General features: G+C 40.3%; 2 protein-coding genes across 2 annotated transcripts in view; both read right to left on the minus strand.

The window, feature by feature from the left end:
• The window catches only part of KIAA0408 (KIAA0408 ortholog), a 28,398-nt gene extending 15,693 nt beyond the window's left edge, over positions 1-12,705 (minus strand). Inside the window, exon 1 of the mRNA XM_004422301.3 lies at positions 845-12,705. Within this exon, the coding sequence (XP_004422358.3) occupies positions 845-993 (149 nt within the window). The 5' untranslated portion in view covers positions 994-12,705. The remainder of the gene's footprint in view (positions 1-844) is intronic.
• Positions 12,706-12,829: 124 nt separating this feature from the next.
• Positions 12,830-21,156, minus strand: part of MTCL3 (MTCL family member 3) — a 43,498-nt gene continuing 35,171 nt past the window's right edge. Inside the window, exons 6-7 of the mRNA XM_014781208.2 lie at positions 14,836-16,011; positions 12,830-13,184 (exon numbers count right to left, since the gene is read on the minus strand). Of these exons, the coding sequence (XP_014636694.1) occupies positions 13,074-13,184; positions 14,836-16,011 (1,287 nt within the window). The 3' untranslated portion in view covers positions 12,830-13,073. The remainder of the gene's footprint in view (positions 13,185-14,835; positions 16,012-21,156) is intronic.

A 21,156-nucleotide genomic window follows, 5' to 3' on the forward strand; every position in this document is an offset into this window, starting at 1 on the left:
ATATATTTATAAAATATTTTATTATTTTATACTATTTCTCGCTATTTCAGCATGTTCTTCATATTCCAATACTGCCACATGCAATTCCAAAGAAACCAACTTTGCATTCTCATTTTATTATCTTCTCCTTCCTTGTTTTCTCTCCACTTATACACTCAAACTAGAAAACATCCAAGATATAGGTGCACTGATTTTACTTCTCTTAACTTATAAAATAGAGGCTTTGAAAGAAATTTTCAGCTTGGGTAAACAAATATCTAAAATTAACCAGTTTAAACAGAAGATGTAGTGGTAAGGTTCTCTCCTAATTGCAGATGAACCCATTATGAATGGCATGCACTTAACTCAAATTACAGAAACACTCACCATGCAGGGAGCAAACCATCATCTTGGATGACTACATTTATTTTTCATTGCAATTTTCAAATATCAGCAATCTCAAGGGTTGTGAACTCTACTTTGCAAATGTTAAAAAGTCTTCATCCTAATGAAAGTAGCATTCTAATAAATATATTTAGAGAAATCCCACGGTAGGCAAAGTGCTGTTCAAAGTATTGAGAAGCCGTGTTTGAAAAACACTGTCTCAGAGAGCGGATGGCACCATCAGTCCAGAGCTGAGAAATCCACTCACAGCAGCTGAACCCTCTCTTCCCCGGGAGTCAGTAAAATCCATTACACACCCCGCCCCACCGTTTTCAAGCCCAGACACAGACACTGAAACAGACAGATGTTGAAATCATCCTCCACTTAAACAGTATCCACACTTTAAAACACGACAGCAGCAGTCCCTCCATATTTTGCCACAATTAGTCACTTGCATTCAAACTGCCCGAAAGAAACATACCTTTTTGCTCCAGCGAGAAATCCTATGGATGTTCGACCAGTGGTCAACCTAGCAATGGAAGGATAGCTAGTTGTTTTCAAGAGAAAAGTCTCAGCTTGGTGAATCTTGCTTCTTTGCAAGAAATGGGAATGCAAAATAAGTCCGACCATTCAACAGAGCGGTACTGACAAGTCCCTTTGGAACCTTCACCACTTTCACGAGTCACGAAGCTGCTCAATTCAGTATCACAGCGGCAGCTGAGACTACTGTGACGTCAGTGACTCGGAGGCGGCATTCCAGCCACCGCTTCCAACCAGAGCTCTGTAACTTTAGAGCAGCTCGTACTCTGGGTAAACAACTCCAGGTCCAGGACATTTTTAGCTTTTATCATGGAGCCGAGCATTTTCAAACTCTCCAAAAGAGCTGGTGTTAACAGCACACAAAGACAGGGGCCCATTTTAGATTTCTTTTATTTGGAAAAGTAAACTCCTTTTTTACAGGCAAGAATTATCTCCTTGCATCTCTCTCTTTCCCCTTCTCAGCTCGTGTCAGAATGCACTTTTCAGTGCCTTTAGAAGTTGGTGTCTGGATGTGGCAGAACAGCACATGTAGCAATTTTATAGATATATGATCTCAAAAGATTTGCGATCTCAAAAGATATATAGGATCTCAAAAAGATTTAAAAACTTCTGTCTTTAAATAAAATAGAAATGGGACGTATACAAACACCAACCTCCTAGCTCTTTGTGATTCTATGATAGCTTGCTTCCTATATCTACAGTGGTAGTAATGTCTTTCTGCTAGAAAAAACTGGAGCCCATGGGAAAGGATGATACTTATTAAGGGAAGGAAAAAACCAATGAGATACTCACATGCTTGTTTTCAACTGAGGTGTGCTGCAGCCCAAGTGCATGGAGAGGCTCCCTAAACCATAACCAGATCCATCTGTCCTGGAAATCCCCCCCAGCAACATTTCCAGGTTGTGTGTGAACTTGTACACACATGCATCTGCTCATGTTTGGTTTAATGGAGTTAAAGAAAGCATCTAGAGCAATTTGTGTCTAATTCTCAAAATAACCTAGATAAGAGTTTAAATAATAAGGCTTATCATCAAGTCTGAAGAACTTCCTCTGTGTGGTCGTTAAAGCATTACATCTTCACTTTCACATTATTTTTGCTTGCTTTCAGATAAATATTTCATGGGGAGCTAAAAAGTTTAAGAATAATAACCTGCTCATAGTAGGACATTAGTACATGTAGGACAATTGAATGAAATCATACTCTGTGTCTTGAAAGCCTGGCATCATAATCTCAAAATCAATAACAACAACAATAACAGTTATAGTACTAATAGTGATTACTCATGGAGGGATAGCTCTCTGCAAGTCTCTGTGCTAAGTACTCTGAATATATCTTTATCATAGTTCACCCTCAGAGCAACTATGTCTCTAAGTATTGTTAACCCAATCTTACTGATAAAACGGTGACTCAGAGAGGTAAGGTAGTTTGCGGAAGTGCACAGAAACGCACACCCATGCAGAGAAGTAGGGATTGGAACCAGTTTCTTGCAACTCTGAATTTTGTCACAGAGATCTTGGTTTCAATCCCACTGCCACCAATTATCTGTGTGAACTTTGAGTTTCTGTTTCTTCTATAAAGGGATAATCATATTTACTTCATGAAATTGTTGTAAGAGTATGAGTGCCGGGCACACAAGATATGTTAGCTCATTTCTGCCTCCATCCTTATGAGGACAGGAGGAAGATCCTGGGGGGATTGCCTCAAAGCATCTCTACAGAATTACCTAATAACAGTGTTCCCCCTACCCTCTCTTCCTCTCTAGATTTCTTAATTTCCACGTGTCCTTTGTAAAATTAAGACTGTTTCTAAATCCTATCAGAACTTCAGATAATATGTGGCTAAGTTATAGGAGAAATTATGTTAAGCTATACTCTATACTATCACTCAATAGTACCTATTTCACTGCCCTTTTTCATGGATGTCCCAGTAATTATTTACTGCAGGGGATTCATTTGTTTTTTATCATGGTAAAGTTGACACAAAATTATATATAGATTCAAAAACTAGGGAAAGACTTTGACAAGAATTTCACTCCAAGTCTACCACTTATTCTAGTATTTACAAACCCTTTCTGTTGAATTTTTAAAAATATATATTAGCTAAAATTTCCATGCTATATTTCATACCCAAAAGAAATAAAGTCACACAATTAGACGATGGCATACGAAGGCAATAAATATTCTGCACAGGTATTTTTGAACCTTTCCACTAAAAGCTTTTGTTTTAAGAAAAGTTCCTACTGTTATGTACATAAAATGAAGGGATTTAAAAGACTGATGCTGGTGTACTCAGCCATATAGTGATATTCAGACTTAAATAAAAGTGCCTGACATTTTCAAGCAGATGTCAGAATGCTGAAAATCTTATGGAAAAGATGCAATTTGTTACATAATCCAGGCTACTTTTAAACCATTTAAATATTTAAACCTTCAAATACTAAATTGACCCAAATGATTGCTCTATGTATTGGAGAGAATTTGGAAGAATCCGATGACACACTAATCCTATTTCAATCCATAACAAATATGTAAAAATAATGTGTATAATAAGACAGTGTAAAGTAAATGTAGAAACAACAGCTGCTGTCAAGAAACAAAAAAGAAAATCCTGGAGAGGATGTGAAAAGGTCTATATGAATAATGATATTAAGCCACAAACTAAAACATTTTGGAAAGAGTGAAAAAGGAGTACTGAGTGCATAAATGTCACTAGCAGGTGTTTCCAGACTTATAGAAATTTAGAGCCAGAAAGAACCTCTGAAATCATCTAGCCATCCTTCTCATTTTACAGCTGAGGAAAGAGGACCTGATGTTAAGTCATTTGCCCAAGGTCACAAAGCCACTTACTAGAAATGCCAGGAATAGAAGCCAGGTCTTCTCATTCCTCGTGGAGTGCCTTGAAGTTCAAAACTCCAAGGAGTTCAAGGGAAGGGGATAGAATAAAGGGATAAGAGTTTTGGTCATAAGAGGTTGATTTCTGGCTTTGTTAAATTTTAAATTCAGTTTTCTTCTAAGTTCAAATGAGGGAGATGATACTCCATCTTCCAAGTATAACATAGGAGTCATATAGCAGAGTATTTATCTTGATGACTATTTATCTAAAGAGGCTTGTGTCTTCAGCTATATAAATCCTGGGTCAAAATACGAAGACAAAAGGATTTTAACTTAGTGGTTGAAAAAAAATCCAGGGATAAATGCACCAACTTTGCCTTTAGCATGCTAGTACACATTTAATTTACAGTATCCTGTTGGCAGGAAAATCTTGAAGCATCACAAAGCAGTTATTTATTTAATCTCTTAATGCTATGACGACACTGGCTGTGCACGAGACTGGGTGGCTTCCGACTTCTTGCTTGTATAGTTTTTCAGTCCTTTCTTGCTTTACTCTTTAAAGATATTTACCAGTAAAGGGGTACTGTATTTCTACTTTCATTGGAAAGGAGATGGGAAAAATTGGAAAAAAGATGACTTTGAAAAACTCAACTCATTCTTATGCATATTAAAATTTAGAGGCTATTATAGGTGACATATTTTAAATAATCCTTCCTTCTAGAATAATGTTTGCTCTTTGCAGTTTTCAAAGCACTTTACGATATATGATATCAGTTGTTTAGTAGAACTCTCTTGAATCTTAAATTATCTTCCATTCCTAGGGAGAGGTCTTGGACACTCCAATTAACATTCCATTTAACAAATATTCATGAGCCAAGTCTGTGCCAGGTGTAGTGTTAGATCCGGAGGACTGGAAGAAGAATAAGACATGTCCTTGTCCTCAGCAAGCTAGGTCAACTCTGAAGATCCCTGAAATGTGACCTACAGCATGACTGCCCACATCCTGAATAGCTCACTACCTTGAAATAAATTTACAAACAAATGCGGAGAGCCCCTTCCATAGTCGCCACAGCATTACTTCAAGGGGACAGTATAGTGTTACTCTCAGCCCTTATTGTATAGCACAATCACTCAGAGAATTATTTAAAAAATTACTAATGTTGGAACTTTCCCCCAGACTTTCTGAATCAGACCATTCAGTGGTGTGGCTCAGGTTTCTTAATTTTTATAAAGTTGCACAACTGATTCTGTCAAATTTAATCCTGTGTTGAGTCCTAGAATGGCAGAGTTTGGACTCTGTGTTAGTAAAAGAAACATAATCTTGATATTTACAAGAATCTGTTTTGGGTTATAAAATTATGAGAGTCACACACAGAGTATTTATCACCCATGGAAGTTACATATTTAGATTGCTGTGTTTCAGCTAATGTGCTATTTTCCCAGGGCTGGATGTTTTCCCCCTAGAATCATGGGATGCTGGCTCTCTCTTCTATTCTGAGGGCTGGTAACATGTCAACAGATTTTTCAGCCAAGCAGATCTGTCATGGGGCTTATGTACAGGCATTTCCAGATGACAGAAATATTCAAAAGAAACAGTTTCAAGCTATTTGTTCTTTTTAAATACTGGTCTGTATGCTGAAGAAACAAAACAATAAAACATTTGAGAAATGTGGGATATTTATTAAAACTAGAGACAGATCTTGCTTGTTTTCAAATTTGTTTTTAGCATCTCATTATATTATTTCTAGATTCTTGAATTGGGAGATGTTGCTAATGATGACAACAAAATCTAAATAATAAAGGGACAGTTCTAGGGCTACCTCTCATTCCAGAAAAGGGCCTTGGGAACGTCTGTCCACCACAAGAGGGCACCCTGAGTCACTCCTCTCTGTTAGGTAGTTCTAGCAGTGAAGGAGGGCTAAGAGAGGCTATTTAGCAAGTACAATTTGAAGGACACAGTAATTAATCCCTACTCTTCCCGCCCCATGGAGTTGCTAGCCCACCTACATCATCTCCCAGAAATGTTAGATTTATCACTATTAGGCGATAGCATTATATTTTCAGTAACTGTCTAATAACGTGCCATTGGCAGAGGATGCAGTTACTAGCTAGTCACACCCTGGCACAGAAAAGAACGGCTAACACACAGAAAGGACTGGAAGGGACAAGTCAATATACGTAAGTTTTGATTGGAGCCCGCAAAACAAATCTGTTTTATTCATGGGGCATGGAGTATGGATAGGGAGGGAAGATCAGAATGAGGAACTGTATGAGCGTGTGCTAGATTTTGAGGAGTTCACATGAGAAGTCTTGGTGCTCAGGTGAAAAGACACATGGCATCATGACAGGAGATCCGGAGATGAGGGTACAGAAAGGGAGGCCCAAAGTCACACTTCAGTATAGCCTTGGGCCCACTCTGATCAGAGGACTTCTGCAGAGCCAGTCAGAACATTCGCCACACCAAGGTCTCCGGAAGTCCACACGAGACTGTAAACACAATACTTTGATGGCTGAGCCTGGCCCTTACACTCTATTCTTCTGTTGTTATTGTTGCCATTGAAATATTTTGCATGATCAGATGCCTATAATTTCATTCTTTCTTTTCCAACCATTTTGAATCCACCTTGCTATTTTGAATCCATCTACTTTCTACAAATATTAGTACTTCAAACAATTAGCTACTTATAAATAAATTACATTCCCTCTAAAGTGAGGAGTGTGACCATAGACCTGAGCTTCTCCTCCTAGAGAACATTGTCACCTCAAGATTTGTGGGGTCCAACGCCAGGGGATCCTGACTTTCCTTCAACTATCTTCTTTGGCTGCTTCACTGTGGCTTTTCCCACCCTGTGGAGTCTAAGCTGTCAGAGTAATGCTAAGACTCTCCACGCAGTGGCCATAGTCCCTCGGCAGACACACGTTTCCTTTCAGGTAACAGAGCTCAGATCCATAGGAGTCACCTAAAATCCAGAATAAATTAATTTTTCTGTACCCTCATCTCCAGATCTCACATCATGATGCCACAAGTCTTTTCACCTGGGCACCAACACTTCTCATGTGAACTCCTCAAAATCTAGCACCCACTCATACAGCATGTTAAACTCCCCTTCCAAAGTTCTAAATATCTGATTTAGGCTGACACATAGGATGTTCTGTTTTAAAGACCTAACTCTGTTTTATCTGTCCAGGAGGTAGTAGTACAGAGGAAATGACATGAATTGTGCAAAAACTTCACGTTAATGAAAAAGAAGAGAGAGAATGGTAAACTAGATGCTAAACCGAGTTTTCAGACTTTAAGAAATAAAAGACTATAAAGTATATATTTTTTTTAAAAAAAGCATACATTCTCTTCCCTTTCTAAATCATTTGAGGCAAGTGGGCAAACTGATGCACTTCTCTGTGTCCCTCACATCCTCTTAATTTTCAAAGGCATAGGTTAAGGGAGGTACTTTAAACATGAAATTAAAGAGCTGACTTGCTGACTTTAAAGGTACCTTATGTTGGATAACCTCAGAAAGGAACAAATGTTGTTTGCCAGTCTTTGATAACCACTTACACATCTTGTTTGTAAACACAGATTATATAAGCAGCTCAAGTCAAAACACTCAGAAAAGATTACAGAAAACAAACATGTAACATACACTTTTTCAGAATCAATAAATTCCAGAGCTCCATCTCTGGCATATGCAGTAGAATAAAGTTCCTGAAATAGTTGCACCATTCCTGAATACTTCAGGGTCATTTGCCATTTTGTGAAACGAGTCAGTGTTCTAAATTTTTCTGAAAGGTTCTAGTTTTTAAATAAGTGCAATCCTCCAATTTACTTTTTATTTAATATTTATTTTGGCACAAGACAAAAACTTTCAATTATTTATTTAATATATTTAAAAATGTACTGATAATTTAAAAGAAAAAGAATCAAAACAAAAGCAAAATATGAACTGAAATACCCTAAACAGAAATTTTGGTTTAGACAACATTCAAAGAAACATTCTAATACACAAGTCAATGAAGTTACATGAATTTTTTTGAAAAGTCTGAATAATTGCTAAAACCACTAATTATATATTCTTATGTCACAGTAAATTTTATGAATTTATAAAATCTTGCAATTTTATTTTCAGATGTTGGGTTTTGATGATACCTTATTTTGAAAAATAGCTATAGGAAAACTCATACATCTATGAGCTAAAAAACCTTTTATAATTGTAACAATGAAATTGTATAATCAGGAAATGTCACTACATTTAAGTTAATTAACCATACATATCTGAGACACAAGATAAGATGAGGCTCTTTAGGACAACACAGCCTGGCTTAACAGCGGGCAGTGAAAGGTGGAAGTTTCTGAAGTTTCTTCTTATTTTGAAGAGGCTGCTCCTATTCTCTGACCAAGTGAGGCCATAACACTACTCTGCTTGAAAGTTGTTCCTGGAAGCGATTTAAAAACTACCCACAATTTCCCTAGAACAGCCACAATGTTCTTTTAAAACTGCAAGTGAGTAGTTTAGAGTAAGTGAGTCCCTAAACAGAGAAGGCATGGACTAAAATGTATGTATTAAGTTACATGGAAAGGACTTGTAGAGATTCTACGATTTTACACACACTTTAGAATGGCCAACATTTAAAACAGCTAACACCATGTCCTCCTCTCCCAACTGATCAACACAAAAGTACTGTTTAGAAGCATTGAGTATGTTACCACATCTACTACTGTAACTACAAAAGTTTTCCTGCCATGGCCAGGCCATAAAGCCTTCTTACTCTGAATGAGTTTCCTTCTGCAATTCCACAAGCAGGCTGTTGAGAACCCAAGACCTACTCATGAAATGTTAATTTCATCAACATGTGTATGCAATCACTTCCCCTATCAAAAGCTAGATCAAAATTACAAAATAGAATTAAAACTATCTTTCATTAGACCTAACTGGTTTATAACCAGGGTTTAAGCAGCACTGTCTTCATGAACATTGTTTTTGAACTCTACTAAATCCCAGTAGATTAATAAACAGTCAACTTTTCTCACTTTCTGATACTATCCTCCACCACCTTTCTCTTCAATCCTTGAATTCAATTAGGGCATCTGACCCCAAGCACGACTCTACTGGATGAAAGTGGACTGTAATTCTCTAAGACCATAGCTATGAACCCTGCATGAATATTTGGAGTTAAGGTTTAGCTACCAAACTGACATTCCAAACTTCACTGGCGGCTGATTAAATAACTGTATCCCACTCTACCACACAAATTGAAGTGAAGGTTGGGGAACACAGGCCAATACACATTCCAGGCTCAGCACTGAATTTTCTTTTGTTTTATGAGTTTGAGTCAATTATGCTTAAAAATAGCCAACTGAATTCTTTTTTTCTCAAATCTAGGCCAAATTACCAAAGACATTTCTTCCTACACCCAAGAATGTGCATGTAAGGGAATTTTCTACAATAAGATTTATTTGTTTGAATTTATTTTTAGCATGATGTTTAAACAGCACAGCTTCAAGGTGCAAACAGGAGAAGATTCTTTGTCTCAATAACTGGAGGACTTTTTGTTCTCTTGATGAACAAAGCAGCCTGAGTGTTCTTTTAGAACTAGCTTTACACAACAAAGATCATGCGAGTAACAGGATCCAAGGGGAGGAGGGGAAAGACATGCTGGGGATTCTCTTTCTAAGCTCTTGGGCACCAGCCTTGTTAACTTCTCTCCCCAAGTCTACGTCCTGTGATGTAAAGGAAAGATGCACCCTAGCTCCTGATTGCCCACAGAACAGCTGAAGTTCCAGGGAGAAGAAGGCAAGGGACAAGGTCACTTGGTGCCTGCTGGCAGTTTGCTGAGACCACCTCCCAGCTACTGGCCCCCAGCAGTCCCCTGAGATAGAGGCAGGTCTGAATTCCCTGATGTTGAATGCATCTCTCATTGCACACCACAGTGTGGTAGAGGTGTGTGCATTCACGCAGGCACAAACTGGGAATTCGGCTATGCAGTGGGTAGGGCAGAGTTGGAAAGAGCCTCCCTGGAATTTGACTATACAGTTGCCTCACTAACTTCAGAGGAGCTGTCAGAACGACCCCAAATGCCCCAGAATCTGTGAGCAGTAGCCAAGTCAGTCCTGTTTCCTCTCCCCAATCTCTTACTGGGGTTCCATATATGGAGGGCCTGGAAGGAGCTTATGATTCTCACAAAATTCTTCTATAAAATCAATGCCTTAGGAGTTCATAGGTAAGATTAATACTCCTATTGCCAGCATGACTTTAATTCCTAACAAGAGATCTGAAGACGAGGCTGGTGTTTTGGGAGCGAGACCTCTCTTGGTTAGCCTCTCCTTTCTTATTCAGGTCACAAGATATCGTTGAGGTATATATACCACCCCTGTATTTATTTATGGCATCATTCCATCCAAGAATGCCTAGGAATTTTACTGTGTTTTCTTAGGGAAACCTTACACGCTATCAGGTGTCCAATAAACAATAAATTGCAACCACAAGCCTTTTTTTCGCACTTCAGTAAGAGTACATGTTAGCTGCTTACATGTCTGTCCTGGTTAATCAAGCAATCGAATGCTCTAAAAGAGTAGGAACTGAGCCTCACTTTCCTCTATACCTGACATAGCCAACACTTCACAATGTTTGCTAAGAGACAAAGGAGCCGTGCTCTATCTTTTTGCTCCATTCTCACATCTCTTGTCTATGCTTTCTCATCTTGGTTTGGAGGGTAGAGTCAGCGGGCATCCATCATTCCTGGTGGATTTGTGGCATACCATATCCTTTCTTTGGATTGACACAGGATAGCTTTGTGGCAGAGATAACTGTATAATGACAAAGTGGTGGCTTGTCAGGGGGGGTGTGTGGGATCATCTGGAGGCTTTAATTCAGTGTGCATGTGTGCCTGTATCTCCAGGCGTGTGTGTAACCTTGCACACACACAATATTCATCTTGGTTCTCCTTTCTGTCACGTATTATTCCTATTTGTCGTCTCTCATTTTGTTGGTTTCAAGAACCTGTATTAATGAAAGGAGAGTTTTCCAACACTATCACCAGTGTGAAAAATAGAACTGCTTTGTCATTGGGGTCTTCTGGCAAAGGCCATATGACCAAGGCGGAAATGCTCTAGAGAGGATGTGGACTCTACTGAATGGCTGGAACTTTAAAGTCTACTCAAACCTAGACAACTGATGGTTCTACATAGCTAGTACCATACAGTTTTTACTGCAACCTTGGTATAGGCTGTGTATACATATTTTAGATAATTCAAACTTCTAAAGCAGTGGTTCTTGGGAGTTTTAAAAAATATAAATGCCTCGATCTGTACATTCAGTTTCAATTAGTGTGAAGTAGGGTCTCAATTCTAAAAACACCCCAGGAATTCTAATGGGCACCTAGGGTTGAAAACCACTGATTCAGATATTTAGTTCTTGATTCTTATGATTAAGAAAGTCAAACTTCTGAAGCCAGTTTCTTAAAGCCACACAGGGTAGTGAATATCCATGATATTTCTGAAGTGAACAAGTGCACTGCACACCACACTTTCCCACAGGGACAATCTCAGCAATTTGAGTAGGACAGTTACTTGAAGTTCTGACCCCTTTCCTCTAAACGCCAATAGAGCTTCCTAGTCACTGTGACAACCCACAACGCCTCCGTAAACTACCAAATGCTTCAGAGATAGGTGAGAATCACTGCCTAGCTGGGTGTATCTGGCTCCAAAGGCAATAAACATTTCAGATAAATTTCAGCCTTCAAACATTTCCTTTCAGTTCTGTTGCCAAAACTTCCTCTGAGATGGTGGTCTAAAGGCTTATCAAGGATCTAACAGACAAATTTTGATTTTTAAAGTGGTTGCTTTCCCTGAGATGAATTTTTTTAAAAAGTAAACACTTGAATAATTGATTAAATATAGCACTTATGTTATTTCACTCCTTTTTGTCATGAAGTTCTACCTAGCCTTTTGAACCTCTAAGACGAAAAGCCAGAGGTACGTAGTGACAGATTCCAAATGCTGGGGGCCACGCCTCACTCCAGGTCTCTCCTCCCCGCAAAACGAAAAGAAATAAAAACCAAAAAGAAATTTAAAAACATGGAGATTAAGAGCAGCTATTTTAAACTGAATTTTCAACTACTGTGAATTTTTTTTAAATTAATACTCAAAGGGAAATGGATATACTAGGGCACCAGGATTCAAAAGATTGTTACTAGTACCAATTTTTGTAAGAGAGCAAAGATTTTCCACCTATTTTTTATCCTGAGGTGCAAGATACTTCACTTTACCACAGATTTTCATATCCACCAACTAACCTGCAAGTATTTCCAAGTATATGACTTAAATGAGTGCTGGCATCTCTGAATCTTGGTGGCAGTGGTGCATTCCAGCTTTCCACTGGGTAAAATGTCAACAAGACGGACAGAATAGGGCCTTTTGGGTACATGGAACCTATCCAGGCCACTTCAGGTAGGAGGAGAAAGGGGGATGTTCAGGTTCACCAAAGTAAGTTTATGTCTAGAGAGCAACTCCCACTGGAACTATGCTACTGGCCTCGGATTGTGATTTAATGAAATTCTAGAGAATGACTATATTTTTCCCTACTCAAAATATTTCACATACTATAGTTCTTGCATATTTCTTGCTCCGGAGGCAGTTCTTTGTGGTAATCTATTATAGAGGACAGAACTCCAAATTTAACAGGTAAATGCAGAAATTGCTGATTTGGTTGGAAGCTGGTCTAATGCAGTAGGATGGGGATAATTATCTTCTCAGTGAACTAAGGCTTAATCCACTCTCGTGGTTCCACACACATCTTTTTAGACAGAACACCATCAGCATTGCAACAAATTATGTGGTTTCCATGATGGTCACATTTCATTTGTTCATCATAATTTTCATTGATATTTATTGGATATAAACATTACCTTATCAGTCTGATGTAAGCTAGCTAAGGTACTTTACAAATCTCTATTTTTTTTTGAAATGTGACCAACTTGTCCAGCTTTTGAATTGTCATCAAAGTCAACAACTGAGAAATAACTGAGAGATTTAGTCAATTTTTACAGCCATTCTTACAATTATTTATCAAGAAGAGTACAAATCAAGATGTAAAAGAAATAAGCAACAATTAAAATGATTTATTAAAAAAAGGTTACACTTCCTTACCTGAAATATTTTAGTGCGTGGGCTTCACACTGAATTTGGTAGTGGTAAGAGGTGTCTTTTTAAAGAAATAAGCAGTCTTCAGTGTTTTTATAGCATTGGTTACTACAGAAATAATATTCCTTTTACTTCTTGTCTTGAAGAGTAAACAAAACAAACAAACTGAAAATACTACAATGAATGGTAAATGAGGAAAGGTTTACAGTACAAAAAACAGCGTAAAAAGGAAGACAAGTTTAAATATTGTTGTGTAAGAAAGTGATGAAAATAATACAAGAATGAGAATAAGTAAAATGATAGGCTGGAACATCTGGGAAGGTAAATGCAAAGACAAAGAGAAAAGTTAATTAATAATAATTTTAAAAACTTAAGTTTATATCAACTAATCTAAGCATTCGTTCAACTTAAAGAAGAACCCTCCTTATGCCTCTATTTACAAAATCTGAAACCTATTATACATAGTGCTTTTTCTCACTCTGATTTCTATTTTTTCCCCTGAGGATATAACTGAAAAACCACGTGCTCGAAATATTCAAAAATATTCAACAAGAAAACTAAAAACCAGTTATTTGATATAATAAAAAGAAAAAAGAATTAGCGCTAACATTTCAAAATCCAACAGGTTTTATCATAATTTTTTTTTTTCCAAAGCAAAGCAAAGCAACATGCAAGATAAATAAGCGATAGGGTTGCAATTTTTCTAGTTGTGACTAACAGGCAGTTAATCTAATGTCATGCTTCTGTGTATTAACTGATCTTTAAATTTAAACTTCTTGTGTGTCTCAAAAGCCATGCATGCTGTTGTACTTCTGTGTTTTCTCCAATAGAGACAGGACATCAGGCTTGTCAGAGGGGGTAGCACTGCCTGTTTTGTTTTACAAATTCTCTCTTATGTGGTTAACTGACAAAATGCGTTGGTCTTTGGCCACCATACCTGGCTACAGCAGCTCAGTCCAATTCATCAGGTGTGCCTCTACAAATCAGGATGAAGGAAAATGCTGGTTTCCCTGTTCGGGAATGGTCATTACTGTTTCTCTGAATTAGTGTTGCCTTAAAACTGAAGTATAACACTCCTTCCCCAGTCCTGAGATTCTCCACTACAGAGATGACAGTGACTTTTTCTAGAAATAATGATGATGTTACTTCCACTTGTGGTGAAGGAGCAGCTTCCAGCTGTTCCTTTTGGTAGGGTTTCAGACACAGGATCAGCTGTCTTTACCACAGGTTTCTACATTTACCAATAGCTATGCATCAATTCTGGTTATTTAGTAATTTTTTTGTTTTTTTGAGGAAGATTAGCCTTGAGCTAACATCTGTTGCCAATCTTCTTTTTTGCTGAGGAAGACTGGCCCTGGACTAACACCCGTGCCCATCTTCCTCTACTTTATACGGGACGCCGCCACAGCATGGCTTGATAAGCGGTGCGTCTGTCCACCACCGGGATCCGAACCGGCGAGCCCACGCGAACTTAACCGCTGCGCCACCGGGCTGGCCCCTATTTAGTAATTTTTAAAAAAATTACTTAAAACTCAGTTTGGATCTTGGCTCGAAAACCTCAAGTCAACAACTGAGGATTCCTATTCGGGATCTTCTTGCATCTCGATCTATTAGAATCAGTAGAATAATATTGAAAATGTTGACCTTCAATAATAATAATAATAATAATAATAATGTCTTTAAAACCCTTTCATCTTTACACAAAAACTGGAGGAGAGGAGGGTTGAATTTCCCTTTTAAACAGAACAGAGGGGCAACAGTTACCAAGCGACTGGGTTACGACAACCTCAGGCCTGAGGAAGGACGGTGTGAGCACAGGTGCGCCGCCCAAGCCCGGCGAGGCTCTGAGCTGGACTTCCCTAAAGCGGGGCGCGGGGGTCGGTGCGCGGAGACGCCCCGCCGGGGCGCGCGGCTCCGCGGACCAGCCTCGCCATCGCCGTGGCTCGCAATAGGCAGAACTGTACCTGACTCACGGATATGGGCTCCTCCGCGCCGCGCTCGTCCGCGCACTTGGGCACCTCGAGGCGGTCGATGAAGGTCTGCAGCTCCTTGCGGAAGGCCTTCATCTGCGCGTTGATGCGGTAGAGCAGCTCGTGCTCGCGGATGCGGCTGCCGTCGTCCTCCTCGTCCATCAGTCCGAACAGGTCCCCGTTGGCCACGTAGATGCGCGCCTCGGTGATGATGGTGCTCGTGTCGGCGATGAGCCGGTCGATGGTCTTGCCCAGGCGCTCGGCCTCCGAGCGGATGTCCTTCATCTGCTGCCGGTCGGAGAAGCTCTTGGGCCAGGGCCCGGGCGCGGGGTAGAAGGAGCGGGTGGGCGTGAGGCAGCGGATGTTGCGCACCTCCTCCGAGTCGCTCTCGCCGCCGATGGGCCCCTCGCGCTTGCGGTGCGGCGGCCGCGAGTCGTCGTCGCTCTCCTTCTTGCCCGCGTCGCTCTCGGCGTCGCTGTCGCGGGGGCTGCCGCGGATGCCCAGGTGCGAGGCCAGGTCGTAGCGCTGCATGTTGGACATGAGCACGCGGTTCTCGTACTGCAGCTGCATGACCTTGCCGCTGAGCTCGTTGATCTGCAGGCGCGCCGCCTTCAGCTCCTCCTGCAGGGCCTCGGTCTTGGCGCTGTCGTGGTGCCGCGCGCTCTCGTGGCCGCCCGACTTGTACTTGTACTTGTTGAGCTCCGCCGTGATGCGCTTGTTCTGCTCCTCCAGGTCGGCCACGTTCCTCCGCAGCAGCTCCGTCTCGTCCTCCACCAGCTGCAGGTGCTGCCGCAGCTCCGACAGGGACTCGCTCTGCTCCCTCATGAGGGGGTTGGCCGCGCCGTTGAAGTCGTCGCCCCTCAGGTCGTCCAGTTCCGCCTTCAGGCCCCGGTTCTCCACCTCCAGTTCGACGATCTTCCTGCCCAGGATGTTGGCCTCCTCCTCCACCAGCCTCAGCCGCAGCTTGAGTTCCGCCTCCCTGGTGCTGGGGGGGCCCCCGGCTTCTCCTTTGGGCAAGGGACTGTCCAGGTCCCCGTAAAAGGATCTGTACTTCTGCAGCTCGTGTTCGAATCTGTCCTTTTCCTTATCAATCTTGGCCATTTTCTTTCGCATCAAAGCAGCTTCTTCCTTCACGAACTGCAGCTGGCATTTCAGGTCTTCATTGTCCTCCTCATTTGGGAAAAAGGGGGGAAGAGGATAGAGATCATTTTTATGTACATCAAGAAAGCAACCAAAGGACACCTGCGAAGATAATTCCTTTTTCTTGTAATTAAGATTTAATGAGAGACCGAGAGAGAGAAGTAGATGCTGTATATTTTTTCCAAATCATTTAAATCCTTTGGCAAATAAAAGATTAAGACAATATTGCATCCTGGAAACAAAAAGAGAAACGAATACAAAGAGAAAAACTGTGGTCATCACTATTCAGAGATTATATGTTGTAACTGCACACAAGTGTTTGGCTGTCATTTCAACAATGTTCATCTTGTTTGTTTTGTTTTGTACATGGTTTGAATTCCCCTGACTGTGATAAATATGAAACCTATTCCCTGGAAAGAACACGTGGTTAATATGCACTCACTGCCATTTATTGAGCACTGACTCTCAGCCAGATTCCGTAAAGTTCTTTATAGATATGACATAATTTAATGTTCAGAGTAAACTTATGAGTAGGTATTAAAATAGCTGGTTTAAAGATGTCCAATAGCTCGCTCCAGGTCACACAGCTAATAAGTGGCAAAGGACAAAGGTGAAATTTGAATTCAGTTCTGTCTGACACTAAGGTTTAGGCTCATGAGCACCCTGCCATATGGAAAGCAATCTGTCCTCCACCTTTTTAAAGGCCTTTAAAGTAGGGAAAGTGTAACACTGGAACAGCCCATCCAAGAAGAAACAGTCAGGTGTTCATCTAGATCCCTTTTAAAATACGATGTACTCCCATCAGTCTGAAATGGATCGAGTTGATTCTGCCTGGTGAAAAGACGATGGAGTAGACCCTACAGAAGTTCTTCTCCCTTTCTAGGACAACCATCAAACTCTCATCATTAGCCGAATTGAAAAGTACAAACAGAAAAATGAAAAGCAACTCTCTTTCTGAAAGCTAATATAAAAGCACATTATTATTTTCAAGAACATATTTTCCCAAGGACAATTTCCCAAAATTCTAAGTATGTACTTTGGGCCAATCATGTAACTTCTGTGGACTTTGCTTTCCTGATTTTTTAAATGGAAATAAAAATGCCTTCCTTTCCCAGCACCGAGTCAGCTGTGTTTGAGATGAATTCTGGTAAAGAAGTAGCAACCACTGGTGGTGACGGTGAGGAGTATAGTGAGCTTCTGCCAGAGATGCTCAGTAAATATGGCCCAGAGCCTCTGAGATGGAAGAGATGGAGACCCGGGCACGGGGCTCCTGTGCTCCCATCTACTAATGAGAATTAGTATGAAGGTTTGAGGGCTGCTGAGTGTGCAGAGCCTGATCATCACATTCCTTATATCTTTACATCCTCACATCAGCCCGGTGAGGAAGGTGATACTATGTCTACTTTACAGATAAGGCAGTGGAGCTTCAGAGAGGTTTATTAACATGATAGAGCACAAGTTAGTAAGTGATAGAGCACATGTATATTCAGACTGATTCCAAAATTCATATTTTTTCCACTGCACATGTTGCCTCTAGAAAAGAAGCACAAGAGAAGAAAAGTAGGACAATGGGATAAAATAAAAAGAATCAGATGTGTTGGCTTGCATACTTTCCTCTAGAAGGGATTTAGAAGAAAGGAGAGAAGCACAGAGAGAAGAGGAGAGAGAACCTCAGGAGCAGAGAGAGAGAGAAGGGTAAGATGTATGTCACAGAAGGATTTGATGTGAGCATCCACTTCACAAGGGAAGCGCGAAGCTGACCTGCCAGAGACCCTGTGTTGGGGCCTCAAACTAATTCAGTGAGGATGACAGCAAGGACATGTTACAACGCTTAATTTCACATCAGCAGAAGAGTCAAAGATAACCCCAGTGTTTTGAACTTAAGTGTCTTGATGGATTGTGCTGCCAATAACAAGGATAGAGAATGAACAAAGAGGAGCAGGTTTTGTGTGAAGAATATGGATTTAAGTATACTAAAATGCTGTCTTTGAGGTGTGTCAGTGGAGGGATACTTAGAGGAAACATCTATCAACAGGTTTGTGGAATCTCAGGCCCAAGATTACAAAGATTACACGTCTGGACCTGTAGAGAGCTCAGGTCCAGAGGGGAGGACATGAGAATGAGATGCATAGAGGTGATGGCTGAAGTTATTGCGATGGTTTCACAGGCAACCAAAGAGGAGAAGAAAAGAAAGGGAGACAGATAAAAAATAGTTAAAGGTTGGGGCGGGTGGCCAGAAGAGTCAAAGGTCATATAAGCTAAGAATTAGAAACAATGTTTGAATAGAAAGGTGACTGATAATATGCATATCTAATATGCTCTTACATAGGCTAGGTTTTGCTGGGAAGTGACAGTAGGTGAGACTGGGAAGCTAGGTTGGGCACATGTAGGCAGAAGATCTTGACTGCAGAGCTAGGTCTTTATATGCCAGTAAACAAAACATGCTGGATAATGCTGCAGTTTGAATCTAAGCAAAACAGCAGTGGGTGTGATATAAGTCACAGATTGGAGCAGAATAACACTTCACTGGGCTGTGTTAAGCAAATATAAAAGAGGGGGAGATCTGATTTGTGTATATGAAAGCTCTCCTGCCCACAGGAATGAAAACATGAAAATTAGTTTAAAACTTTGACATATACTGCATGTAACAAAGTCATTATGAGGGAAGGAGAATGATGGGCACCATAATTATTTTATTTATTTAAAAAGAAATCTTTTCAAGATACAAAGTGTGATCGTTTCTGCAATGCCAAGAGGTTCAGAACCCTGTGTGCCAATGTGCCTCACATCCTCAGCCTGTAACCTAACTATTGTAGGCTGCATCTGGAACTGGGCATGGATAAACGTTGAAAACATTAGGTAAGAGATTGCATGGAAAGTGCCTGGTTGATAGTAACTGAGCAGTCAATGCTTGCTCCTATTTTCCACTGTGAAAGGTAGGCAAGAAACATCATAATGCTTGGAGATGTGAAGCAAATTGTCTCTTATTTTTGTGTATGTTAAAGACTCACTCTTAAGATACAGATGACATATGAAGAAGGAGAACATAAAGATGACGAAGGGTTGAAAGAAGTGAGTGAGCCTGGCTTTGACTTAGCCAGTACTAGAAGCTAAATTGCACTCTAAAAAATTACATATACTAACTCATTTAATCTGTACAATAACTCTCTATTACAATCCCCATTTTATAGATGAGGAAACAGAGGCACAGAAAGAATAAGTAAGGTGTCTAAGGCCATACAGCTGGCATATGGCAGAGGGTTCCGTCTAGAAAAACTGGCCCTAAGGTTACTGCTCTTAATTGCCATGCAATACCATTTCTCAGTGAATAAAGTCACTGTGCTGCTGGAGGAGCACGTAAGGAATACATCACAGAAGCTGAAGCAAATGAACACAATGAAATGCAAAGCTATACAAATAACAGTATGTTGAACCATACAAAATTGCCATTTCTATAAGTCAAAATCAATAGCACATTGGCAATTTCATATGGCTCAACCTAGCAAAGGGGGACATGGGAGTTTTCAAAAGTGCATATTAAGCATGTGCAGAGTGCCAGACACTAGGCGCCAACAAGTCAAAGCTGAATGAGATAGCCCCTGCCCACAATATGCCCTTGCTAAGTATGGAAGATGAATATGTAACTAGAATTACAACAGAATGGGATGCTTGCAGTAATGTTCAGTATGTGAATCAATGGTCCCTCAGCCTTGACTGAGCAATAGAATCATCTATGGACTCTTTTATAATTGAGATCTCCCATCTGAGGCAGTCCTGATCAATCTGCTGGGGTGGGTTTTTGAAAAAAGACAGGTAATAACCTCTAAAAATAAATGAATTGGAAATGATAGCAGGGACTTCAAAGGCCACAACAGCATACTTATAAATTTCCCAGGACATTTGTGCCCATGAAATAAAAACTGGCTGATTGCGATGTATCTTGACTGTTGTAAGATCCAGGCCCACTGAGAAACTGGTGAAAGCTGTGGATGTCTTTTGCAGAAAGGTGCCCATATGCACATGGAGTGGGGTCTGGAGAGCCAGGAACAAACAGTTTAGAATTCCTGGATTAGAGAATATTGTTGAAAAGAATAAATAAACTTTAACATGGGAAGTATAAGAATAAGACTACTGTGAATTTAAAAACAAATCAACTGCTGATTAAAGCCGACTTAAGATTTTAGAACAGGGAGCATATAGCATCTTCTCCCTAAATGAGGTGAGGAAGAGGATTTATGGCAACATGTGAAATGACTCCCAGCAAAATATTTAGAATGAGGTGGCTAAGGTTATGGCAGAGACAGAGTGAGGAAGCTGTGGTGACAGAACATATTTGAACTTATGAAGGGAATGGAGAGAAAAGCACAAAAACGAGTAATGATCTTAGTATGAGATAAATGGTAAAGTGCTAGGAATAAAATTAACCAAGAACAGAGCAAGGAGAGGGAGGAAAACGGAAAATAAACATTTAATATGTTATGCTTGTAAAAAAATGAGATCAACTTTTTCAAATTTTGAATATTTAAATATTGCTTTAGTGGAAATTATCTAATGAGAAAACACCTTGTAGGAATAAAAAAAAATGTATGCTATAGTACTATCGATTCCACCTTACACATGTAAAAGTCAATATTTAGCCAAATGTTTTTGGAGAGCCATAATGTCACTTCTGCCCCCAAATGTTTCCTCTTCTGTTTCAAAATCTCCTTCATTTCCTCCATCAGCAACTTCTGCTCTCCCTGAAAGCAGAGCTAGTTTTTACTGTGGCTCTGTCTCTAAGGATCTTAACAAGCCCATGCGGAGTACATCTTTTTTTCTTTTGAGGAAGATTGGCTCTGAGCTAACATCTGTTGCCAATCTTCCTCTTTTTCTCCCCAAAGCCCCAGTACATAGTTGTATATCCTAGTTGTAGGTCCTTCTAGTTCTTCTATGTGGGACGTTGCCTCAGCATGGCTTGATGAGCAGTGAGTAGCTCCACGCCCGGGATCTGAACTGGTGAATTCCGGGCCGCCAAAGCAGAATGTGCGAACTTAACCACTCTGTCACTGGGCCAGCCCTTCGAGTACATCTTTTTTTGTGTGTGTGTAAGGAAGACCAGCCCTGAGCTAACATTTATTGACAATCCTCCTCCTTTTTTTTTTCCTCCCCAAAGCCCCAGTAGATGGTTGTACGGCA

The sequence above is a fragment of the Ceratotherium simum genome, chromosome 19, assembly GCF_057802395.1.
Source record: "Ceratotherium simum simum isolate JZ-2026a chromosome 19, ASM5780239v1, whole genome shotgun sequence".
Lineage (NCBI taxonomy): Eukaryota > Metazoa > Chordata > Mammalia > Perissodactyla > Rhinocerotidae > Ceratotherium > Ceratotherium simum.